At 44.1% G+C, this 27,023-nt stretch overlaps 1 protein-coding gene and 1 pseudogene across 3 annotated transcripts in view; both read left to right on the top strand.

Annotated features, from left to right (window-relative positions):
- Window positions 1-27,023, top strand: part of LOC311135343 (vacuolar protein sorting-associated protein 4A-like) — a 569,660-nt pseudogene that overhangs the window by 288,247 nt on the left and 254,390 nt on the right. The gene's annotated exons all lie outside the window — the stretch shown is intronic.
- Window positions 115-26,951, top strand: LOC311134644 (septin-7-like). 2 transcript variants are annotated; one of them, XM_084168387.1, is made up of 13 exons: window positions 115-452; window positions 4,478-4,577; window positions 13,642-13,748; window positions 15,317-15,417; window positions 15,845-15,979; window positions 18,774-18,891; window positions 18,987-19,079; window positions 19,249-19,345; window positions 23,808-23,859; window positions 23,981-24,109; window positions 24,358-24,493; window positions 24,628-24,773; window positions 24,923-26,951. In XM_084168387.1, the coding sequence occupies exons 1-13, from the start codon at window positions 414-416 to the stop codon at window positions 24,960-24,962; spliced, it is 1,293 nt and encodes a 430-aa protein (XP_084024513.1). In that variant the 5' UTR covers window positions 115-413; the 3' UTR covers window positions 24,963-26,951. The 2 variants fall into 2 exon arrangements, with proteins under 2 accessions (XP_084024513.1, XP_084024514.1); XM_084168388.1 differs by having other exon boundaries at window positions 255-452; window positions 4,481-4,577.

Raw genomic sequence — 27,023 nt, 5'->3', positions numbered from 1 at the left:
TCGCAACAATGCAAGCAGTTCGTCTTTAGAACCAATAGAATTCGGTAGGCCGTCGGATCTTGTCTGACATCACAATTTTAGATGTCTTTAGCCAATAGGCATGCAGTTCCGAAGGAGGACACAATCGCCTTTTGAGATTTGTAGGCTGGGAAAAAAATCCCTTCTGCGTTCATAATGCTTTACTAGTCGTATGTTGATACCACCTACCCAATTTCATTCATTTGGGCCCGTTTAGAGGCACTCGTGTTCTGTTGCTACTGGTATGCTACATAAAAACGTTACATTGCGTGAATAGGACGTGTCTTTTTGAATGCAGCGTCTCTTACGCTTTTGTTTCGTTGTTTTTTCATCATCTTTTTTTTCATGCCTGATCTATTCGGCTCCTGGGTGGGTGGTGTCACAGTAGTACTACAATGATCGAACGACCAGAGTCTACAGTTGCCAGCATTGCAGTAAGTGTTATTCTTATCATAATCACATTAAATCAATGTTGATATTCTCTCACGTGTGAACTGGATTCAAACATTTCCATGAATTAATTGAAACCATTGACTTTAAACGCAACCGATGTTGTCTCCAACGTTATAACGTTATAATTCCATTATGGTCCATGGCAATACTATAAGAGAAAGAGGAATGTGACCGAAAATGCAGATTTCATATAGACTATTCCTATTCCATATAGCTCTCGGACAGAGTAAAGGTTTATTCGACTACATTCTCGCTTATAATTGACAAGAAGAGAAGGGTTCCGCGCCCGGTCGTGGAGAGGAATGGACATGCACACTAATGCGCGTTTGAGAATCCACTAGGGAATTTCTGATATTATGTTTCCATTCATTTTTTTTGTTTCCATGCCTAGGCTATTTCTTATTTCTGCTCGTGATGAAGGCTATTATGTAGTCTTTGATTATGCCATTATAGGCCTAGGCTATAAAAAGTGGTCTTGTTCAATCAATATTTGACTATGTTCATTATTGTATTAGATGGCAGAAAAACGTGATCACTTGATACATTTGCATTGGCAAACAGAGAATCAAAATGAAGTTGATGTCATCCAGCTAACCCTTGTGTGCCTTTCATTCTGCACCACACACATGTCTTTATTCACAGTCCTCGGATCTCTCTCTTTCTTCTCGTTCTTTCTCCCTCTCTTTCTGTCTCATACACACATGTATTTATACCTACATCAGTCCCTCTTCAAAAGGTCCCCAATAATTCTAGCTTCTACCCATCTGTTGCTTGTTACCCCCAGGTGATGAGAGCGCTGAGATTGCATCACAGCAAAGTTATGTAACCCAGCATGGGTAGGGAGGGAGTATGGAAATTGCTTTAGTGCCATTTAAAATCACTATGTGCCTGTACACATACTGAACTGTAAACAACAGCAAGATATCAATCTGGAGAGATTCACGGTCATGAACCCTTTATGTACAGTGAGGGAAAAAAGTATTTGATCCCCTGCAGATTTTGTACGTTTGCCCACTGACAAAGAAATGATCAGTCTATAATTTTAATGGTAGGTTTATTTGAACAGTGAGAGACAGAATAACAACAACAAAATCCAGAAAAACGCATGTCAAAAATGTTATCAATTGATTTGCATTTCAATGAGGGAAATAAGTATTTGACCCCTCTGCAAAACATGACTTAGTACTTGGTGACAAAACCCTTGTTGGCAATCACAGAGGTCAGACGTTTCTTGTAGTTGGCCACCAGGTTTGCACACATCTCAGGAGGGATTTTGTCCCACTCCTCTTTGCAGATCTTCTCCAAGTCATTAAGGTTTCGAGGTTGACGTTTGGCCACTCCAGGATCTTAATGTGCTTCTTCTTGAGCCACTCCTTTGTTGCCTTGGCCGTGTGTTTTGGGTCATTGTCATGCTGGAATATCCATCCACGACCCATTTTCAATGCTCTGGCTGAGGGAAGGAGGTTCTCACCCAAGATTTGACGGTACATGGCCCCGTCCATCGTCCCTTTGATGCGGTGAAGTTGTCCTGTCCCCTTAGCAGAAAAACACCCCCAAAGCATAATGTTTCCACCTCCATGTTTGATGGTGGGGAGGGTGTTCTTGGGGTCATAGGCAGCATTCCTCCTCCTCCAAACACGGCGAGTTGAGTTGATGCCAAAGAGCTCGATTTTGGTCTCATCTGACCACAACACTTTCACCCAGTTCTCCTCTGAATCATTCAGATGTTCATTGGCAAACTTCAGACGGGCCTGTATATGTGCTTTCTTGAGCAGGGGGACCTTGCGGGCGCTGCAGGATTTCAGTCCTTCACGGCGTAGTGTGTTACCAATTGTTTTCTTGGTGTCTATGGTCCCAGCTGCCTTGAGATCATTGACAAGATCCTCCCGTGTAGTTCTAGGCTGATTCCTCACCGTTCTCATGATCATTGCAACTCCACGAGGTGAGATCTTGCATGGAGCCCCAGGCCAAGGGAGATTGACAGTTATTTTGTGTTTCTTCCATTTGCGAATAATCGCACCAACTGTTGTCACCTTCTCACCAAGTTGCTTGGCGATGGTCTTGTAGCCCATTCCAGCCTTGTGTAGGTCTACAATCTTGTCCCTGACATCCTTGGAGAGCTCTTTGGTCTTGGCCATGGTGGAGAGTTTGGAATCTGATTGATTGATTGCTTCTGTGGACAGGTGTCTTTTATACAGGTAACAAGCTGAGATTAGGAGCACTCCCTTTAAGAGTGTGCTCCTAATCTCAGCTCGTTACCTGTATAAAAGACACCTGGGAGCCAGAAATCTTTCTGATTGAGAGGAGGTCAAATACTTATTTCCCTCATTAAAATGAAAATCAATTTATAACATTTTTTACATGCGTTTTTCTGGAATTTTTTGTTGTTATTCTGTCTCTCACTGTTCAAATAAACCTACCATTAAAATTATAGACTGATCATTTCTTTGTCAGTGGGCAAATGTACAAAATCAGCAGGGGATCAAATACTTTTTTTCCTCACTGTATGTGACCTTTTGCTTGGGCCTGTTATTTTCCACCAATGATGTAAGTGAGTAAATTGAAAAACTCTTGATTGCTACAATCGATACAGATCGCATCAGTTAGATGTAGGGGGCTGTGGGTGATTATACCACTGTCACATGCTGATGCACAGACCTGATTACATGAATGGCACATGTTCCCTGAAGGATCATGTTAGAGGTAGGCAGAGGTGGATATGGGCTTTGCTATAGGGCCTATTTGATGGTCAAAATAGCCTAGGTGTTTTTGTCCTTGCTACTATGGATTATCTGGTTTTATAAGCCACTTCTCTTTGACATGATGTGCCCTGATTGTCTCCATTGACCTGTTTAATTTTTTTCTAGCACAGTGATTGCGCTGTTACACTGAATCTGTTCAGATACAGAAGGGGCTGGTGAGGAAGGTTTCTCATCTGCCCCTTGGTCTTGTTTTCCAGTGTTGTCAAAAACAGTTTGGGGTCTTAGGACTTGATTTGTCATTGCATGTGTAATAACACATTTGTTATCACATAGCCTATAACAATAACACAGTTGTTATTACATATCCAATCAGGGTTTAGGCCTAAATACACTCAAATCTACCAGCCTCTGATCTGTGTAGGGTTAATGGCGGGTGAGATGTGGAATATGATACACACAAGGATTAAGGGAAGATCAGCACACACACAACACAGCTTGTCGTAGAGCTTTTTGGGTTAATACTCCATTAACTCCTTTCCTCAAATGGAAGCATTTAGGGCAATTACCTGTACTCAGACACCTCAGACATACCACAATAATGTGTTTGCTCCCTTAACAGCCCTATTGTGTGTCTCCTGACTCTCCTCGTCACTATAGGAGTGAGAGGACACATGTTTTTAGGGTGGTAGACAGTGTCCCACTGGGCTGCTGTGTGGGAGTGACTAGTGTGGCTCCTCTCCCTTTCTACCCCTGAGTTGTCCATTGGGACACGCATGAGAGGTCCTGTGAACAGGGGCGAGCAGTGATCAATTGTGTTTGCCTTGTGTAGCGTGCATGACAACGCGCTGGGTGAGAGAGAGGATGAGATTAGAGCAGGCGGAGGGAGGAATGGAGAAATACGGTACTCAAGAGAAGGAGAACACACAACTTGGGAACGCGTTGGCTGTCATCTGGTGTGAGATCCACTGTCTCCATGACGACGTCTCTCAGATGATGGATATGATGGATATGATACGACTCGTAAATAAACACAGGACGATCAGTTAAACTACCTTACCCCTTTCCTCTCCTTTTGTACCTATTTTTGTAATTTTACTCACCTCACACCCATAACCCTGTTCCCGTTTTACCCCACTCTTTCAAAGGTGCTTTGTCACTCCAGGCCAGATAAATGCTAATCATGGCCTCTAAAACCAGCTCTGTGTGTGTGTGTGTGTGTGTGTGTGTGTGTCTGTGTGTGTACAAAGAAGTACTTTTCTCACCCCAGGAGATTCCAGAGTAACTCTGTGTGTGTTTTCTTCCAGCAGAGGAATCTGGAGGGGTATGTGGGGTTTGCCAACCTCCCCAACCAGGTGTACAGGAAGTCAGTGAAGAGGGGCTTTGAGTTCACACTAATGGTTGTTGGTGAGTCACTTTATGTCTGCTTCTCTTTTTATGTGTGTGTCTATCTATATGTGTCTGCTTGTGAGTTTATCTGTCTGTGAAACAGGAACATGAAGCATGTCATTTGAAGTTCCATATTTGGTTTGAATGCATTGTGTGGATCGATGTGTTTTTCCTATGTCTCTGCATGGAATTGTAGTAAAAATGTCATTGGAAATTTCAGTGAATTTGTTAATTACTTTTTAAACTCTAGATATGTGAATTGGTAAACTGGTGGAGTATTTCAGAATTAGTGAACCACAGAATTCCAATGAATTTGGAATGGAATCTGGTGGCTAAGGAGATTAGATGGGGTGAGAGTGGAGGAGTGATGGGTTATACCAGCCAGGTCGCTCAAGATCCACTGCGAAATTACACTGCAAAATTAGACGTCCGTCCAGGTAAGCAGGATTTCAGGAGATTACTTCAAGACCGGCCACTAGGGGCAACGGTGAGCGCTATTACCATCAAGTAGGCTTGGGTTTTGCTAGGGCTTTGCAGACGGCTCTGAGGGTTGCTTGTTCTATCCCAGTGCTAGGCACTTGTTTTTTATGTATATAACTTAAACTTAACCTGCCTAAACTTAACCTTAGAAATGTGACGTTTATGGACAAATGTCTGATTCTTCAGTGAGACTGTGAGAGCTGGTTGGTTATACATGCACACACGCACACACGCATTCACAGACCACAATCACGTGTTTATTGAATTGTCACTCTGCATGAGGCAATTGATGTGAGGAAATACAGTATTGCTCATACTTCTCTGATGTAAGGGCTGCCTCTCTCTCTCGTTCTCTCTCTCTCTCTCTCTCTCTCTCTCTCTCTCTCTCTCTCTCTCTCTCTCTCTCTCTCTCTCTCTCTCTCTCTCGTTCTCGTTCTCTCTCTCTCTCTCTCTCTCTCTCTCTCTCTCTCTCTCTCTCTCTCTCGTTCTTTCTCTCACAGCCAACCAGCATGACATGTCCCACATACAGTATATCTCCCTCTGGTTTGGGTTTCCTGTTTGGTAAAGTAACACTGTGAAAGGGCTGCATGTGCCAGAGGGAGAGTGGCAGAATTGTCAACAGGATTTCAGCCTTGTTACATATGGGCCTTTCTTTCTTTCTTTTTATCTCCAACCACTGCATACCCCAGCTGAGCCAAACTTTACACATAACAAATATGAAGCATGGAAGAGAGAACAAACACAACAGTGTCTCGAACACAAAGATGAGACACTCACACAGACACACACTCACACAGTATAATTTTCACATTATAACTTTTACACTTTAAGACACAACTATTGTGAAACTCTACCAGACACTCATAAAAAAGCAATCTTATCCATTCCAGCTCTCAGACAGACATGCACCCTCTCTCTGTGAGAGTGCTAGAGAGTGTTAGAGAACGCACTCCCAGGCTCAGGGCCAGTAGAGTGAGCTGTAGCTGTAGCCATGAGAAGATTGGCTGTAATGGAAGCCAGCTGGGTTCACTGTTTTGACAGGCTGGGGCTCATTTTGGGTCTTGACTGAAAGCGAATCCGCTCGCCTGTTAGAGCCCGGTCACTTGGAAGTGTCTCCACTGTTCCGATGTCACTCTGTGAGACTGACGCCACAGGACTTTGGCTTGGGACAATGTTTTCCCTCCAAAATTCTGCTTTGGAAAAAACCTGTTTCCTGGCTTTTTGGCCAGCTGGCAGAATTTCTGTACCGAACTTGGGAAAGATTGGAGAGATCCGGGCTGCTCTACAAAGCAGGTCATCCAAATCCATGATATACTATACGAACAAAGTAGAGGCTAAACAGACTGCTATTACAATTCACCTCACAAGACTTAAGAATTTACAACACTTGGAGCTTGAGCTTCTCTTTACTCACAGCCAGTGCCAGTAGTAGATCCCAGTCTCTGTTCTCGTCTCTCCAGTCAGCCATGCTGTCTATGTCTGCCTCCCTGCCTGCATGTCTCCAGGTTGTGTGAATGTGTGTGTGAGTTCTGATAAGATGGTCTGACAGGCTTAGCTCTGACTGTCTTTCCTGCTGACCTGGCAGGGGGATTATCTGTAGTTTTCTCAGTTGTCTCAGATTCACTCAGTGTTTACTGAGGCTGAAGGCTTGGCCCACATCTCCCCTACTACTAGGGCTGCACAATTAATCTAATTCACATCGAAATCGTAATATTGACATGTGCAATATCCATATCGCAAGAGATCCATATTGCATGCAATATTTTGAAATGCCACTCAGCCACGTGTAACATCACTTTTTATAGTTTACTCCGTTTGTCGTCGCTCTCCTCTCCTGTTGCAGCTCCTTCCCACACACACCAAGCCCCACCCCTGTCACTCAAGCAGCGCAGTTCCTCCTCTTCTGTTAGATTCACTATAAGTTTGCATGTTGTTCTGTTAGGTCAAATGCTTTCCACTTTGCTTCTTATCATTCTATTTCTATGATTCCAACAGTTCACCCAAGTGTTTTGATCTACACTGAGTGTACAAAACATTAGGAATACCTTCCTAAAATTGAGTTGCACCCCCTTTTGTCCTCAGAACAGCCTCAATTCGTCGAGGCATGGTGTGTCAAAAGTGTTCCACAGGGATGCTGGCCCATGTTGATTCCAATGCTTCCCACAGTTGTCTCAAGTTGGCTGGATGTCCTTCGGGTAGTGAACCATTCTTGATACAGGAAACTGTTGAGCTTGAAACACCCAGCAGCGTTGCAGTACTTGACACATTCAAACTGGGGCATCTAGCACCTTCTACCATACCCTGTTCAAAGGCACTTAAATATTTTGTCTTGCCCATTCACCCTTTGAATGGCACACATACACAATCCATGTCTCAATTGTCTCAAGGCTTAAAAATCATTCTTATACCTGTCTCCTCCCCTTCATCTACACTAATTGAAGTGGATTTAACAGGTGACATCAATAAGGGATCATAGCTTTCACCTGGATTCACCTGGTCAGTCTATGTCATGGAAAGAGCAGGTTCCTAATGTTTTGTACACTCAGTGTATATTGCAAGTCAAATCGCGATCGCAATATTTGGTTAAAAAAATCGCAATTACATTTGTCACCCATATCGTGCAGCCCTACCTACTACCCATTCAAACTCCCCTACCACTATCCCATCCCCTATTCCAGGGTTTCCCAACTGGTGGACCGCGGTTGTTTTTCTTTGGCCCCTCAAGTTTTCTGAGCACATTTTTGTTTTATTGTTGGACATAAAATACTGTAAAACACCAAGAAATCAGCTCCAAGTCATTTTAGTTTTGGGAATCTGTTCTCAAGTATTCCCATGCATAATAGAGAGACACGTGATCGTATGTAAACAAGGTTTGAATTTATTCTGTTTTAGTCAAATATTATGTCTGTTTGGGCTTCTTGCGGTCAATTTGTAGTCTACAAATTATTTGTAATTATGTTCCGGCCCCCCAACCTTCCGCTCAAGAAAGAAACGGCCGGTGGCTGAATCTAGTTGATGATCCCTGCCCTATTCTATGCCAGTCTATTTTCACCTATTAGTTTCCTCTAGTTCGTCTTCTTACTGTCATCTACTAACTCTTGTTCACTGACTAAAAAGACAGCATTACCTTAGAAGCATAGAACCACAAAAAGAAAGGATGTTTTCAGACACAGATTTTCCAGGTGAAGGAAATGTCATCACATTGCAGCAAGATGAGCCACTAAGAAAATAAGATGTATTTCACAATGACTAATTATGGCCCTTGTGCATGAGACACAGCAGTAGCATCTTTGTGTGTGTCTTTGTGTGAGATCAGTTGAACTGCTTCAGGGTGTGTGAGTGACTGTGTGTGTGTGGGGGGGGAGCTGCTGTATAATGCAGTGTGCACATGTCCTGAATGACCTCACTCGTGCTGATTCTGTCAGTTTCTGTTTAGACTCAGGGGTTCAAAGTGAATCTTTTATAGATTACTCTCTCACAAAAATCTTGGGAAACTGGCTCACATTGTCTATTATAAGATCTGGTCTGTGTAGTCAATGGAGTAGCCAGTCCATCTGTAAGCCTACCAGAGTATCTCATATAAACTGCCTTATAGCATAGTCTTTCTGGTACATCATCCTCTTTATCTTCCGCTATATAGTAGTTGAGGTGTGTTTGTGTGTGAGTTGCAGGTCTTTATCAGATGGCCTTTGACCCTACTGCAGCCATCCCATCTCTCCTGAATGATTGAGCTTATCTGTCCCACTTAAACATCCCTTCTCACATTTCCTCCCTCCTCCCTTCCCCCCCTCTCTTTCTCTCCCCTTCCTTCCCCCTCTCCCTCTCCTCAAATAGACATTAGTGCATGTGGACCAGATGTCTCATTTCACACTCTGTGATTCAGGCCCACATGTCTGTTAGTTAGGGGAGGAGAGCTCTGTGTTTGTCAGTGGAAAAGAGCTACAGGCGTACAGACCAGAAGCACCAGGAGCCCCTTTATGCGGGGCAAGGTGATGAGAGGAGAGGAGCGAGGGGTCTGGTCTGGCTGGGCTAAGCAGGGGAGTGCAAAAGAGTCCTGTCAGGATGTCTGGGGCCAGCTGCTGCCCCAAGGGTCATTTTTGGTTGGGCATTAGTATGTTGACAGGAAGAGAGAGGAGAGATAAAAGCCAGGAATGTTAAGAATCTCCTGGAAAACGTGTCCTGTGTGTCCATCTGTATGTCTGTCCCCATAGCCCTGTCAACCTGTCTCGCTCTCTAACTGCAGTTACTGTACTTCCGTTCCCTCCCTGTCTGTTTTTTCTCTTCACCTGCCTCTTGTTCTCTCCCTCTCTGTCCCCCCCACACTGCTCAGTTATGTTCCCGTTATGAAAGAGGGGAAGGAAGAGGGGGGTCAGCCAGCCAGCCATCCATCCATGCAGCTCTAGGTCGTCAGGGACAGGGTCTATTTATGGAGAGTGCGTTTCCAGAGATCATGCGGACCAATATTTAATTAAAACTGAGAGGAAGGCTAATTGGGTTGGACTTGCCCTCTGGGGGTGGGGTAACTACTGTAGAGAGACTATCATTGGCGAAACTGTCCGCTAGTTTGGACCACAGAACAGCCACTGTCACAACTAACTGTATGTGGTATGTCGACTGTTGCTGTCCTGTGATTTTGACCATGATGAGTTACCATGAACATTAGCTGTAATTTGGCTTGCATCCTCTTTGGAGCAGCTCTATGGTGTTTGGTTAGTGCCCTGTGTTCTGGCTGGGCTGTTGTGGCTCTTTGTGCAGCTGAGGTGGAGTGTTTGGTGAGAGAGGGGAGAGGGGCCAGGGGGTGTAATTGATCCAGGACCGCAGCAGGAGGGGGATGGAGGGAAGATGAGCTGGGGGTTGGGTTTTAGATGGTAGGTAAGGTGACTGGTTCTGGTTCTTTGTGGTAATAATGGGCCTATAAAGGATAATAGATAAATGGACAGTTATCACGTTGTGATTGATGTTCTTTCTCGTCCATGTGTCAGTGTTTAGTTATTCATTTCCCTTCATTTGTTTTTCTAGCCAACATCAGCAGTCACACTCACCCTCAAATTAACAAAGGACTAGGAGGCTCTAGGCTAGTGACTTGAGCTAAAAGCTGTTCAGCTGCTTGCTGCATTTCTATACCAGGATTACAATAGAGTTCATATTGCATTTTTGCAAGATAGTTATTTAAAGTGTCCTGTGTTTTTTCTAATCAAGTGAACTCCGATCCTAATTCTGTCATCCCCAGTGTCTAGTTAAACCCAAAACGCAGATTAGTATCCCAGGACCCAGACTCAGAACAGGGCCTCTCTCTATCTGGGACTTGTAGATCAATTTTACATGCATGAGAGGCAGAGAGAAACAGGAGATCCCCAGTGCCAGATTTCGTGGCCACAGAGAGGGGAGGGAAGATGATGTGTGTGACTGGCTTCCATTAAAATGCCTTCGTAACTGCTATCAGGCTCCAGAGTATGTCATTTGCAGGCACTCTGTCTGCTCTGTTTTAGCTACACGCCCCTGACCCTCTGTTGCCCTCCACCTATTCCCCCATAGAAGCGTAGGAGATGCCTGGGTGCCCCTCTTACCTCCCACCCCCCTCCTGGTTTGGGTGACCTCCTCCAGCACAGGCCTGCGTGCTGACAGGTGTACATTTACCCAGCAGACAGTGGGTGGGTTTGGTATGTCTGGTATCTCCTGGTTAAACAGTGTGTTTGAAGGGGGCAGGGGGAACCTGTGACCTAGTGCTGTTAGTCAGCCAGCGGTGAGCTGAGCAGTCGTCTTGGTATGGAGGAACTGCCCAGAGTCTATACCTCAAAGAGAGGGTTTGTGTGAGGAGTGAAGGTTAAGAGACACACTGTCTGGAATCTGAGGATTTCACAACTGGCCAGGACAACCTGACAATTATCAGGGACTCCACAGAGTCATCATAATTTGTAGTGGCAAAATATTTGGTTGTATTGCTGTATTGTATGCAGAGCGGAACACATACAACCTCACTAATCATCAGTCAGTCTGTCATTATCAGGCAATTTGTGTTTCCATCAGGAGTGTGACACTAAAGACTTGGGGCGAGCAGAATCAACAACCTCTGCATCATCAAGACAGTTGCTTTGTGAGGTGTTAAAGTTCATAGTTAATCATAGTTATGTAAATGCCAGCTGAAAAGTACCAGTGGCCTGGTATTGGCCCCAAGTTAAAGCAGGTCAGCCGGAGCCATGGCCCAGTGAGACACGGGTGCCGTCCCGCGTACGTGGAAACAGAAAAGTATGAGCCTTTTGGGTAAAACACTGGGGTAAATCTCAGATGGAAACTCGACATACAGTACCAGTAAAAGGTTTGGACACACCTACTCATTCAAGTTTTATTTTTTTAAAACTATTTTCTACATTGTAGAATAATAGTGAAGACATCAAAACTATGAAATAACACATATGGAATCATGTAGTAACCAAAAAAGTGTTAAACAAACAGCCACCCTTTGCCTTGATGACAGCTTTGCACACTCTTGGCATTCTCTCAACCAGCTTCATGAGGTAGTCACCTGGAATGCATTTCAATTAAAAGGTGTGCCTGCTTAAAAGTTAATTTGTGGAATTTCTTTCCTTCTTAATGCGTTTGAACCAATCAGTTGTGTTGTGACAAGGTAGGGGTGGTATACAGAAGATAGCCCTATTTGGTAAAAGACCAAGTCCATATTATGGCAAGAACAGCTAAAATAAGCAAAGAGAAACGACAGTCCATCATTACTTTAAGACATGAAGGTCAGTCAGTACGGAAAGTTTCAAGAACTTTGAAAGTTTCTTCAAGTGCAGTGGCAAAAACCATCAAGCACTATGATGAAACTGGCTCTCATGAGGACCGCCACAGGAAATGAAGACCCAGAGTTACCTCTGCTGCAGAGGATAAGTTCATTAGAGTTAACAGCACCTCAGATTGCAGCCCAAATAAATGCTTCACAGAGTTCAAGTAACAGACATATCTCAACATCAACTGTTCAGAGGAGACTGCGTGAATCAAGCCTTCATGGTCGAATTGCTGCAAAGAAACCACTACTAAAGGACACCAATAATAAGAAGAGACTTGCTTGGGCCAAGAAACACGAGCAATGGACATAAGACCGGTGGAAATCTGTCCTTTGGTCTGATGAGTCCAAATTTGAGATTTTTGGTTCCAACCGCCGTGTCTTTGTGAGACGCAGAGTAGGTGAACGGATGATCTCCGCATGTGTGGTTCCCACCGTGAAGCATGGAGGAGGAGGTGTGATGGTGTGGGGATGCTTTGATGGTGACACTGTCAGTGATTTATTTAGAATTCAAGGCACACTTAACCAGCATGGCTACCACAGCATTCTGCAGCGATATGCCATCCCATCTGGTTTGCGCTTAGTGGGACTATAATTTGTTTTTCAACAGGACAATGACCCAAAACACACATCCAGGCTGTGTAAGGGCTATTTGACCAAGGAGAGTGATGGAGTACTGCATCAGATGACCTGGCCTCTACAATCACCCGACCTCAACCCAATTGAGATGGTTTGGGATGAGTTGGACCGCAGAGTGAAGGAAAAGCAGCCAACAAGTGCTCAGCATATGTGGGAACTCCTTCAAGACTGTTGGAAAAGCATTCCTCATGAAGCTGGTTGAGAGAATGCCAAGAGTGTGCAAAGCTGTCATCAAGGCAAAGGGTGGCTACTTTGAACAATCTCAAATATAAAATATATTTTGATTTGTTTAACACTTTTTTGGTACTACATGATTCCATGTGTTATTTCATAGTTTTGATGTCGTCACTATTATTCTACAATGTAGAAAATAGTAAAAATAAAGAAAAACCCTTGAATGAGTAGTTGTGTCCAAACTTTTGACTGGTACTGTAAATGAGTATTAGCTAGCTGGGGGTTGATGTGGTTATGGTGGAAAGGGAGGCGGTGGGGCGCCCCCTGCTGGGACAGTGGTGGTAGTGCTGCTGTTGCTCTGCTGCTGGTGTGGTGGTCCTGCTGGAGCATACCAGGCAACCTGCCCTTTATCCTCCCCACAGCACTAGAGCAGTCACTCCCAAGCACAGCTCTGAATATGCCAGATGCTCACTCATTAATCACAGTAACGTGTGTGTGTGTGTGTGTGTGTGTGTGTGTGTGTGTGTGTGTGTGTGTGTGTGTGTGTGTGTGTGTGTGTGTGTGTGTGTGTGTGTGTATTATCATCTGTAAACTAATAGATCATATAGTCAAACCAACAACATGCTGAATGATTCTAATGTCAGGGTGGGAAGAGAGGGTAAGAACGATTAGTGAGAAAGAGAAGGGGAGAGAGGAAATGTTTTATTCCCTCTGACTTAATGCTTACTCTCTGGCAGATACGCTTTTGACCTTTCCCAATGAGACAATGAATCAGCTTTATTTCCTGTGCTGCAATTCTCTGGGACAGAAATTATTAGACTATGCCACTGCAGGGTGTGTGTGTGTGTGTGTGTGTGTGTGTGTGTGTGTGTGTGTGTGTGTGTGTGTGTGTGTATGAGTTGTTTAGGTGTATGCATACTGCATAGCCTGATGGAAGCTATATGCTGAATCCCATCATTGTGACAATGATGTAACTGACGTCAGATCGTGCATCTCCTCCCATAGGTGAGTCTGGATTAGGGAAATCCACGCTCATCAACTCCCTCTTCCTGACTGACCTGTATTCCAAGGATTACCCTGGCCCATCCCTACGGATCAAGAAGACTGTGCAGGTAGCCTACACCCCCCCCCCCCCCCAACACACCCACACCCCCTCCTCCACATGTGGAAGTTCAACACAAGCAAAGGCCAAAGAGCACACAGCAATCAGGCCTATGCAAACAAACCCAATAACCACTGGATGGTCACAGTGGCCAGGCCAGAGTAACACACCCAGAGCACCAGCAGCCAATGATAGAGCCCACAGTACATTGTCCTTATATGGCCTTGATAAACAGAAGAGGGACAGATGAAGAGGCTCCATCTGGACGACCAGGAGGTGGTGGGGGGGGGCTAGTTAAGGGTGTTTGGAGAGGTTTGTGTGGCCTCTGTTTAGGATGGGGACAAGGAGGGGGAGGAGAAGGGGGGAATTTAGACTCAGGGCCTCTGGTTCCTCTTGGGGCCTGAAGGGGTCAGTAGGAGGTTAGGAATGTTCCCATGAAACAACACCCAGTGGTGACTTTCCCACCAAACACAAGACTCCCATCTCGGAGGCATCCTGGGCCTCAGCTTACTGTAATAACCTCCTGTCTATGTGATGTATATGCAAAGGCACACAAACACACACACACACACACACACACACACACACACACATACATACACACACCAGGGCGGTGCTTGGCTGCTATATTTGGGTTTTATCTCCATCACACTGAGAGCACTGATGTGGGAGTTAGTAACCATGGTGAGTCATAATCTCCTGAATTAGAACCACACTCATCCAAAGCTGTTTCAAGAAATGAGCTCGTTCGTGAGCAAATGTGTGACTTCATTTTGAATGTAGACCGAAGTAAGCTGTTTTGCAGATTTGTTGAGGCCTGAGATTCCTGGTTGTGTTTCTGGGGTCCCCGTGGTTCCTGCTGATGTGTTTGATCCTCCATTGAAGAGTGCGTCCAATGTTTAGAAATGGAGCTGTTGGGGTAGGCCAAAGCCACAGTGTAAATGTAGAGGGGTAGACTTGGGCCCAGTGAGCTGTGTGCGGCTGTCTGCTGCGGTTGCCGTCGGCTGAGGGGGAGAGACGGGGAAGAGTATTTATATTCCAGAACAATCTCTTATGTCTGTCAAATGGTCACATTCTGTCTACTCAGATTTCACTCAATTGATGGGTGCACATTTTGGGGAGTTTTGTTCCTCTGTTTCTCTTTCACTGAAATGGATTTAAAAGCAGATATGCAGACACACACACACACACACGCTTACAAAAGTATTTTGAGTGCTTGATATATGCCCTGCTAGAAAAGAATGTGTATATAAACTAAAGTGATTTGCGAAGGCAAAGAATGTGTTTTTGAGTGTTTAGAGAGACTGAAAGAGGTCAACCCAAAATAACTACCCTTGTGAAAGTATGCAGCAGCCGAACAGAGAGTAGCTGAAACAGACCGCAGCAGGAAGGGAATGATGCATTTGTCTCCTAAACCGTGAAAAATCTACCAGCACCATATCACTGTGTCACAGCTGCCATTCTGATCCAGGACTAACATGATTAAGCTATAGATGATCCATAGTGTATGGGGGAGCTGAGGGATACAATGGGAGGTATGGAGTTATGTTTTAGAGCCACTGTGTTGCTGTTTTGCAGGTGGAGCAGTCCAAGGTTCTGGTGAAGGAAGGGGGTGTGCAGCTCACTCTCACCATCGTTGATACACCAGGGTTTGGAGATGCAGTGGATAATAGTAACTGGTGAGTAGTAGTGAGTATTGTGAGTGAATTTGAGCATGTATGAATGATATGGTGTAGTTTGTATGTTGTGTAGGAGTTACATACGATATTCTCTCTGCCTCAATGAGAGCCTACATGTAGAGTAACATTTCTACATAGAGTAAACAACATTTTCTTCTTTCTTTCTCTTTCTTTCTTTCTTTCTTTCTTTCTTTCTTTCTTTCTTTCTTTCTTTCTTTCTTTCTTTCTTTCTTTCTTTCTTTCTTCTCTCTCTCTCTCTCTCTCTCTCTCTCTCTCTCTCTCTCTCTCTCTCTCTCTCTCTCTCTCTCTCTCTCTCTCTCTCTCTCTCTCTCTCTCTCTCTCTCTCTCTCTCTCTCTCTCTCTCTCTCTCTCTCTCTCTCTCTCTCTCCCTCTCCCTCCTCTGTCCCTTTCATCATCCCCCTCTCAGCTGGCAGCCTGTCATTAACTTCATTGACAGTAAGTGTGAGGACTTCCTGAATGCGGAGTCCAGGGTGAACCGACGACTGATGCCAGACAACAGAGTTCACTGCTGCCTGTACTTTATCGCCCCCTCTGGCCACGGGTGAGTACTGACAGACCTTGGGGCAACAGTCCCTTTTTGATCATGCACCAGTACTACATTGATGTCATAGGATGTATAGTATATACTCTTTGATACCTATATATGAAGCCTATGCTACCCACCTTTCCTTGTCTCATAAAGAGACTTGTATGACGTGGAACACATTTTAAATTATAACAAATGTTGTTATACAGTATGTGTACTGTAATTATAACAAATGTTATTATACAGTATGTGTACTGTAATTATAACAAATGTTCTCTATGCTGCTTCTGAGTTAAGAGTGGCCATGTATTTCTATGTGCATTAACTCATTGTTGTATAAGTCATGACGTTATTGCTTCTACATGCTTTTGATCATGTGTATGTGTGCCTTTGCGTTTATCGATTATCTCTGCTTGCCTATGTATGTGAGCCCGAATGTGAACATGAGTGTATGGGTGGAGTGGAGTGGAGGCGTATGCGTGAGTTCACATATGTGAGTGGGAAGCGAGGCAGAGAGAGATGTAGGCTGCCAATGTTGTGACCCACAAGGTTGCATAACACCCACTAGACAGAGGATGAGATGGAAGCGCTCTCACCATCACATCACTGAGCCAGCCAATCAGGAGGAGGCAGCTAGCTGGCTGAGGAGCCCTGAGCTCAGAATCCCTGGGAATGGGATGCTTTATTTTCAGCCTAGAAAAACGCCTCAATAGATAGCCTCAATAGCAAATCAGCTAGGCCCACTTTTTGTGTTAGGATCTATCCAATCCTACACCTTTTAACTAATCAAATGATTGCTGTAATTACATGTAGCCATATAAGGAGGAGTACGGACACTGACGTGGTTGTCATTATATAAGATCAGGAAAATGTCCATTGTTAGACCGACACAAGGTAATGCATTAAGAGATCAGAGATCATGTCAGTCCTTGCCTCTGACCCCGGCTCCTGATAATGTGGAGACAAATTCAGAACATGACCTTCCTCCTCTGCCAGGTCTGTCTCTGTCTCTTTACCCACACTTCATATGCCCCCTTTTCTCCGGTGACCTGTAACAGCGGGTCTGTTGCTCTGTATCTCTACATTCCTAGAATACACAGCCTTCCCTACCACCCCCCATCATCCTTACTGCTTTGCCCCCTCCAGCCCTCCCCTCCAGTTCCTGGACAGAACTCACTCTCTCAGGCCACAGAGAAGAAGAGCCCCTTTGTCCACCTACTCCCTCACCAGCCAGAGTGGGAACATCACAGAGAATGACAAAGAGAATCCCTCATGATCCCACCATGACATAATTATTAGTGGTCGCTGACTGTAAAAAACAAAGACAGGGAAATACACTATATATACAAAAGTATGTGGACACCCCTTCAAATTAGTGGATTCTGCTATTTCAGCCACACCCATTGCTGACAGGGGTATAAAATCGAGCACACAGCCATGCAATCCCATAGACAAACATTGGCAGTAGAATGGCCTTACTGAAGAGCTCAGTGACTTTCAACGTGGCACCATCATAGGATGCCACCTTTCCAACAACTCAGTTCGTCAGATGTCTGCCCTGCTGAGCTGCCCCGGTCAACTGTAAGTGCTGTTATTGTGAAGTGGAAACATCTAAGAGCAACAACTGCTCAGCTGCGAAGTGGTATGCCACACAAGCTCACAGAACGGGACTGCCGAGTGCTGAAGCACGTAGCGCGAAAAGATCGTCTGTCCTCGGTTGCAACACTCACTACCGAGTTCCAAACTGCCTCTGTAAGCAACGTCAGCACAAGAACTGTTCGTCGGGAGCTTCATGAGATGGGTTTCCATGGCCGAGCAGCCGCACATAAGCCTAAAATCACCATGCGCAATGCCAAGCGTCATCTGGAGTGGTGTAAAGCTCGCCGCAATTGGACTCTGGAGCAGTGGAAACACGTTCTCTGGAGTGATGAATCACGCTTCACGATCTGGCAATCCGATGGACAAATCTGGGTTTGGCGGATGCCAGAAGAACACTACCTGCCCCGATGTATAGTGCCAACTGTAAAGTTTGGTGGAGCAGGAATAATGGTCTGGGGCTGTTTTTCATTGTTCGGGCTCTTAGTTCCAGTGAAGGGAAATCTTAACGCTACAGCATACAATTACATTTTAGATGATTCTGTGCTTCCAACTTTGTGCCAACAGTTTGGGGAAGGCCCTTTCATGTTTCAGCATGACAATGCCCCCGTGCATAAAGCGAGGTCCATACAGAAATGGTTTGTTGAGATCATGGTGGAAGAACTTGACTGGCCTGCACAGAGCCCTGACCTCAAGCCCATCGAACACCTTTGGGATGAATTGGAACGCCGACTGTGAACCAGGCCTAATCACCCAACATCAGTGCCCGACCTCACTAATGCTCTTGTGGCTGAATGGAAGCAAGTCCCCGCAGCAATGTTCCAACATCTAGTGGAAAGCCTTCCCAGAAGAGTGGAGGATGTTATAACAGCAAAGGGGGGACCAACTCCATATTAATGCTCATGATTTTGGAATGATGTTTGACGAGCATGTGTCCACATACTTTTGGTCATGTAGTGTACATAAGACAGTCAGTGTTTTCTTGCCAGTGATCCCTCTACTGGTGGCATCATTTAAAAAATTTTAATGCACTGTGGCAGTTTGAGCAGAACGTGTACTAACTATAGAGAATTATTCAGGACTGTGTCTCATCAAAGCATAGGTCAGCCTTCCCTGCCTGCCTGTGTTTGTCTGACTGTTGACTGTGTATCTGTATGACTGTGCAACAACAGAGCCTCAGAACATATTTTTTAACTGTGTAAATGCCTTGAAGGCTGAAGCCCCTGGACATTGAGTTCATGAAGCGTCTCCATGACAAAGTCAACGTGATCCCTCTCATCGCCAAGGCAGACACTCTGACACCTGAGGAATGCCAGCTGTTCAAGAAACAGGTGTGTGTGTGTTCATTATTTGTGTTTGCACAAACACAACATGTGTACCGGTATGTGTGTGGCAATTACTCATGTCATTTTCACCTTCAACTCAGATCATGAAGGAAATCCAAGAACACAAGATCAAGATCTACGAGTTTCCCGACACAGAGGACGATGAGGACAGCAAGCTCATCCGTAAGATCAAGGTAGTGTACAAAGAGAGTGAGAGAGACTGATACACTCAATGGTATCAGCCCACACTAGTCCCTATCTGTCATTGTTTATTCCTGTCAGTTTGATTATCTAATAGGTTGTCGATACTGTACAGGCTCACTGATTAACTGTCACTTCTCCCTCTGTCTCCCTGTGTGGCAGGAGCGGATGCCTCTGGCAGTGGTTGGCAGCAATGTGGTGATCGAAGTGAATGGCAAGAAGGTCAGAGGTCGTCAGTACCCATGGGGCGTGGCAGAAGGTAGGTTCAGCATGGGCCTGGCTGGGTTCTCTGTTCTCTGTCTGAGATGAGACAGTGGCATGGTATTCTGTGGGATGTTGTTCTGGAGAATGTTATTTATTAATGTCACTCACTGTGCCATGCAAGTGGATGAAGCACGGAAGTGTGGAGACCTAGTGTAGTAGGGAAAATGTGCATGGCCTCCCAGGAAACCCCCCCCAGATAGTGTGTCTGACAGGGATTCTGGAAAAGGGGGACAGGGTTCTTCTACTAGGGTATCATGGTCTCTCTGGCAGTAAACACTGTACTGTACCACTCCAGGGACTTCAGAGAGAGAGACTGTGTCACCCCTTTTTTCACCATTGGCCACAATGAATCGTTGTTGTTCTCCACTTGATTTTATTTTGTTTAAGTCCCCTGAAATACATTTTTATTTTATTTTGTTTAAGTCCCCTGAAATACATTTTTATTTTATTTTCAAGTGTTGCTCTGTGGTTGACCGTTTATCAGTCTTTCACTTTTTCCATTCTTTCTTTTCTCTTTTTTCTTTCTGTCTATTCTTTTCCATGACTGACAGAGGGCATTTTTGGTAAACAAAACCATCTCTCACATTTGATACCACTCTCCCTCAGGCTTTCCTCCCCTCTTTACCTTTTTGTTGCTGTGGCATTAGGTTGATGGTCAAAGTGGAGCTCTTACTAATTGAGAAACCTATAGGATGTTCAGTGCTGACGCTTCTCCTAGAATAGAGCAACATCACCCTCTAACTCATGTTTATAGGTGCCTGATTATCTTAAAGGGATACTTTGGGATTTTGGCAATGAGACCCTTTATCTACTTCTCCTGAGTCAGATGAACTTGTGGATACCATTTTTATGTCTCTGTGTCCAGTATGTGGCCATTGTGTGGCCACATACTGGACTAACGTTAGCACAATGGCTAGAAGTCTATGGCTAGAAGTCTACTGGACTAACGTTAGCACAATGGCTAGAAGTCTATGGGTATCTACTAACATGCTAGCAGATACCCATAGACTTCCAGCCATTGTGCTAATGCTAGTTAGCATTGGCTCGCAAAACTACCTCTAACCTTCTTCATACTGGACACAGAGACATAAAAATGGTATCCACAAGTTCATCTGACTCAGGAGAAGTAGATAAAGGGTCTCATTGCCAAAATCCCAAAGTATCCCTTTAATATTAAAAGTCATACCTTTTCCAGAACTGCATGATCTACCTTTATTTGTTTTAGCCATCATTTGGCCACTCATAAACACTCAATTGTAGACCTGTTAAGAGATACACTACCGTTCAAAAGTTTTGGGTCACTTAGAAATGTCATTGTTTTTGAAAGAAAAGCAATTTTTTTGTCCATTAAAATAACATCAAACTGATCAGAAATACAGTGTAGACATTGTTAATGTAGTAAATGGATATCTACATAGGCGTACAGAGGCCCATTATCAGCAACCATCAGTCCTGTGTTCCAATGGCATGTTGTGTTTGATAATCCAAGTTTATCATTTTAAAAGGCTAATTGATCATTAGAAAACCCTTTTGCAATTATGTTAGCACAGCTGAAAACTGTTGTGCTGATTAAAGAAGCAATAAAACTGGCCTTCTTGAGACTAGTTGAGTATCTGGAGCATCAGCAGTTGTGGGTTCGATTACAGAATCAAAATGGCCAGAAACAAATAACTTTCTTCTGAAACTCGTTAGTCTATTCTTGTTCTGAGAAATGAAGGCTATTCCATGCGAGAAGTTGGCAAGAAACTGAAGATCTCGTACAACGCTGTGTACTACTCCCTTCATAGAACAGTGCAAACTGGCTCTAACCAGAATAGAAAGAGGAGTGGGATGCCCCGGTGCACAACTGAGCAAGAGGACAAATACATTAGTGTCTAGTTTGAGAAACAGACACCTCACAGGTCCTCAACTGGCAGCTTCATTAAATAGTACCCGCAAAACACCAGTCTCAACGTCAACAGTGAAGAGGCGACTCCGGGATGCTGACCTTCTAGGCAGAGTTGCAAAGAAAAAGCCATATCTCAGACTGGCCAATTAAAATAAAAGATTAAGATGGGCAAAAGAACACAGACACTGGACAGAGGACGATTGGAAAAAAGTGTTATGGACAGACAAATCGAAGTTTGAGGTGTTCGGATCACAAAGAATAACATTTGTGAGACGCAGACCAAATGAAAAGATGCTGGAGGAGTGCTTGATGCCATCTGTCAACCATGGTGGAGGCAATGTGATGGTCTGGGGGTGCTTTGGTGGTGGTAAAGTGGGAGATTTGTACAGGGTAAAAGGGATCTTGAAGAAGGAAGGCTATCACTCCATTTTGCAATGCCATGCCATACCCTGTGGACGGGTATTTTCTCCTATTTTTCCTCCTACAACAGGACAATGACCCAAAGCACAGATCCAAACTATGCAAGAACTATTTAGGGAAGAAGCAGTCAGCTGGTATTCTGTCTATAATGGTATGGCCAGCACAGTCACCGGATCTCAACCCTATTGAGCTGTTGTGGGAGCAGCTTGACCGTATGGTACGTAAGTAGTGCCCATCAAGCCAATCCAACTTGTGGGAGGTGCTTCAGGAAGCATGGGGTGAAATCTCTTCAGATTACCTCAACAAATTGACAACTAGAATGCCAAAGGTCTGCAAGGCTGTAATTGCTGCAAATGGAGGATTCTTTGACGAAAGCAAAGTTTGAAGGACACAATTATTATTTCTATTAAAAATCATTATTTCTAACCTTGTCAATGACTACATTTCCTATTCATTTTGCTATATTTCCTATTCAAACTCATTTCATGTATGTTTTCATGGAAAACAAGTTCATTTCTAAGTGACCCCAAACTTTTGAACGGTAGTGTACATTCGCACAAACTTATTGTATACATAATATGTGAACATATACATATTTTGCATGCATGCTCTACAAACATTAACTTACGTATATATACTCTGTTGCTCTAAATCCTTGCACCATGATGCTGTTTGCTGGCACTCCCTCCCTGTTGTTCCCACAGGGGGTTGATCACACATACGCCATTGTATATTGATTCATGGAGCATTTTACAATAAGTTCCTTCCTGGTCACACATACTCCATTGTATATTGATTCATAGAGCATTTTACAATAAGTTCCTTGTCATGGGATAAGACATTTTTCACTGTTCTTGGCTCATTCAATGGAAATCTCCATGCAGGTATCATAATCTAACAATCATTAGTAGCTAAAGCACTCGGGCTTAAAACTCCTGATGGGCAGCTGACCCGATGCAAGAGCAGTAATCTTGCTCTCAATGTTGCTCTGTTGTTGTTTTAACGTCAGAGCACTGAAAAAAGTGAGGAGGCAACAACCATTCATTCCAGCGTACATCAGGAGTTTTCAGCCAATCGGCCGAGGGTGTATCTTTCCATTAGAGCTACAACCCTGCTTTATTGTGTCCCTATGACCCTGTGACCCCACCTCAACCAAACCCTCCTCCTCTCCTGTCCCATCACTGAGGCTGGCCCGCCCTGCCAGCCCTCATTCCCCTTCATGTAACCCCTCGTTCAGTAGACAGTCAGGGTGGACAGACACGGGTTACGGGGGTCACCTGGGCAGGACCTGGGCACCTGTGTGCCCTCCCCTCCCTCCCGTCAGAAGTCACTCAGGTAGGTGACAGCAGGGGCTCTATGCATGCACCTCACGGGTAAGGTGACCACCTCCTCGTCCTCTTCCTGAGATCCACAGCTGACAGCGTGATGCACGTTAGGCTTAGCCCCAGATAAGGTGGGGCCTGAGGGAGAGGAGCTATGTAGTAAAGGAGCCATGTTTTGATCAAGAGAGAGGAGAAATCCACATCCTCAGCAGCAGCACAGTGTCTCTGCGGTCCTTTTCCAGAATCCCATGTGATCTTTTAACCATGTATGTGTTTGACCAGAGAGACTGACTGGCTATCTAATCAGCTGAAATGTATGGCTTAGAGCAGTGGTCTGTCTGGTCCGTGACATGTTTGTCTGTCGGTCTGTTGACTACTCTATGTACTGTATACTACTGAATGTGTGTGTTTGAGCAGTGGTCCAGTGAAATGTGTCTCTGTCTTAGTGATAGTTTTAACCGTGTCTTTGTGTAAACAATAATGTGTCTGCTCAGTGAACAGTCTGACTGTCTGAGCATGGGTCATTTTGGCCAATGACTTTGTGAGTTGACTGTGTGTTTGACTACCTAACAGTCTCATCAGGTAATTACCTGTGATAAGAGTGTAGACTAGACTAGCTGAGCGACCCTGTGCTTTTTGGCTCCGTGAGTAGAAATTGTCCCTTTGATCCGAGAGCCTTGGTAATGTTGTTGTACCCCAATTACTGGGAATTCTGGGAACTGGTGTGTATTCTACCAGTACACAATAGACACAATAATGATGGATGGCGATGTGGTGAGATATATCTCTGTGGGTCTCTGACGTCTCTCTCTCTCTTCCTGTTTCAGTGGAGAACGGGGAGCACTGTGACTTCACTGTCTTACGGAACATGCTGATCAGGTGAGAAACAGAGGATACATGTCAATCTTTTTATTCATCCATTATTGTCAAAGTGATTATACCAAAGTATTTACAGTGATATAATTATTAGAGACATAACTTCCCCAATTCTCTCCTGTAGGACCCATATGCAAGATCTGAAGGATGTGACCAACAACGTCCACTATGAGAACTACCGCAGCAAAAAGCTTGCTGCCGTAACTTGCAATGGAGGAGTGGACACCAGCAAGACCAAGAACCAAATGACCAGGTAGGAGAGATACATTAATGATCAGAGGAAATACCACAGATCTGATATGTTGAATAGTAATCAGACAGACTGAGAAATAATCTAAAATATGCTGTAAAGCTTATTTCATAGATTAACCTGACATTTGAGTCATTGTCATACTGTCATTAAGCGACAGTGACAAGACTGTATTAGTTGTGATGTGCTTCAGTAATCACTGGTCACTGTTAGTGATTCTTGATGTTTGGTCCCTCACCTTTGACCTGTAGGAGCCCCCTGGCCCAGATGGAGGAGGAGCGGAGGGAACATGTCATGAAGATGAAGAAGATGGAAACAGAGATGGAGCAAGTGTTCGAGATGAAGGTCAAGGAGAAGAAACAGAAACTGAAGGACTCTGAGGCAGAGGTGTGTGTATGTGTGTGTGGGCATGTGGACCAATAGGGAGACATAAGGACAGGAGATGTAGAGAGCCTCAGTCCATTTGGGTGCGCATCTGTGTCTGTTTTATTCACGAGTAACACATTTGCCACCCTTCTCAGCTGGAGCGACGCCATGAGCAGATGAAAAAGAACTTGGAGGCTCAGTATAAGGAACTGGAGGAGAAGAGGCGCCACTATGAGGAGGAAAGGTCAAACTGGGAGGCACAGCAACGTATACTGGAGCAGCAGAAACTTGATGCTTCTAAGTGAGTGGCTGAAATATTTACTCATCCTTGCTCTTTTTCTCTCAGACAAACATATAGTACGTTTTGTCTATTTCTCTCAATGTAATGCAACTCTGAAATATTAAATATAATATTCAATAATTCCCTTTTCTCTTTGTCTCTTTTTACAGGACCATGGAAAAGAACAAAAAGAAAGGAAAAATATTTTAAGAGTTGAACCTATTCCTCCAATTAAATATTGCAAACTCGTTTTTACATCCCTTTTGATGCTCACACAATCTATGACCCTCAAACCAAATACACTACACACACGCGCAAATAAGCCGTGTTCACACTGTACTTAGCCCAGGGCTAAGAGAGTGTTCACGCTTGCACATTCTAAAGTGGGTTAGCACCAACCCAGGGCTAGCTGACCCTATTGTACTATTTAGACATTCCATACCAACATTCCAAATGTGTGCTCCTCTCTTACATGCAGTACATGTCATACATGGACCTCACACATGCTTCTCACTCTCATTCAGTACATACAACACACCCCAATTTCACACTCATACACCACTATACACGCACACAGCCACATCCCTCTTTTGGGTGGTCTGCCAAAACCGTAACCTTTTATGCCTATTCTTGACAAGGAGGAAATGACGTCCCTCTGATCTTTGGAGTTTTACACATGGCAGGCACCATGCATAGCCATCCTTTATACGAGTGTACTACTGTCTGTTCTCTAGTCTAGCTTGCTCGCCTATTTCTTCCAGCAGAGGCAGCTCAAGACCATTCACAAGCACACTCCATTGTGACATATGTAAACGCAATTACATACACTCTGACAGTCCCTGAGCACCTGGGACATGTGCATGTTAAACACACACTTGTAGGTGATTATTAAGGGTTTGAGTCAGGTGGGAGTGTACAAGAAACAGGAAAATAATTGTGTGGAATAATGACAGTGAAAAGCTAAGTCGAGATGAAAAAGCCAGGTTCAGAAAAGGGGGTGACCTTCTCAAATGTGTGTGTACTTGTGTGTGTGTTGGTGTCTGTGTGTGTGCACGTGCCTGTGTGTGTATAGCTGTAAACCATGTGTTTGTGTCTTCTGTTTTACTAATAGAAGACACATTTAACGGTTAAACAGTAACATTGTCAGTGTCATAGCAACATTCTCTGGATACTGAAGCAGATAATTATGTCCCTATTATATAGATGATGTTACACAAATCATATGGGTGTCTAAAACAATGATAACCCTGATTATGGCAATGTCTTATATTGTGACGTGATGGATTTTGTGGAAGCCCTAAACCTAAAGCCCTATCTATCCCTTGTCCTCTCTCCCTGTCTCGTCCCCTGTTCTAAAGACTGTGCCGAGAGCTCTATAAGCATGGGTTTGTCCCAAACGCGTGGTGAGACTCTGACAGAGTCACACTGTGTGGTACCTCTAAACCCTTACCTCTCTGAGGTTTGTCACGTTTTATTTTAATATATAATGTATGTATGGTTGGACAACTAAGATCCCTTGAACCCAGTAGGATCATTAAGTGGTTCAACATTCATTATTTTAGTATAGTCTTGATTTTACTAACCTCTAGAATCTTAAAAGATGCACTTGAAGACATGCAAAAGGGACACAGAAAATACACAGATACATCCAACACGCATCTAACCCCTGTCATTTTGTTCTGGTTCACATACATAATGGAAATGACTGTAAATTGTAATATACTTCACAACTGAACACAAACTCAAAATCCCAGAAGACAACCTCTGACCCAACCTACACTGCCTTCACGAGCCACACACTCACACACACACACAATATGACTCTATGCCAAGTGTATACTTTCTCAGGACCAGTCTCTTGTTGCAGGTCTCTGAGTTGTAATAGTCCATGGTCTGAGAAGTCTTAAAGGCTCTGTTGCAGGTCTCTGAGGTGTAATAGTCCATGGTCTGAGAAGTCTTAAAGGCTCTGTTGAGCTAAGGTCTGAGACAAACCTTTCCTAAATCGTTCTTTAACCACTCCCCTATCCAACCGTGTTAAAGGTAGTCATAACTTTAGGAGTTGTTGTTTTTGTTATTGTTTTTTTTAAAATATATGTACGCTGTTTTCAGCTTTATTCTGTTCTTCATTTTATTATCATCTGTTCTCTCTATCTAACTGTACATTATTAATATTAAAGATGAGGTCATGCTTAAGTGAAACGTTTCCTCTCCTTTTATTTAAGCAGTGGATTCTCACATACAGTACATTTACACACATAAAAACATGCATGT

The sequence above is a fragment of the Coregonus lavaretus genome, assembly GCF_964263955.1.
Source record: "Coregonus lavaretus genome assembly, chromosome: 9".
Classification (NCBI taxonomy): Eukaryota; Metazoa; Chordata; class Actinopteri; order Salmoniformes; family Salmonidae; genus Coregonus; species Coregonus lavaretus.
Note: the sequence above shows the minus strand (reverse complement) of the source record. Positions and strands in the feature narration are given on the sequence as shown.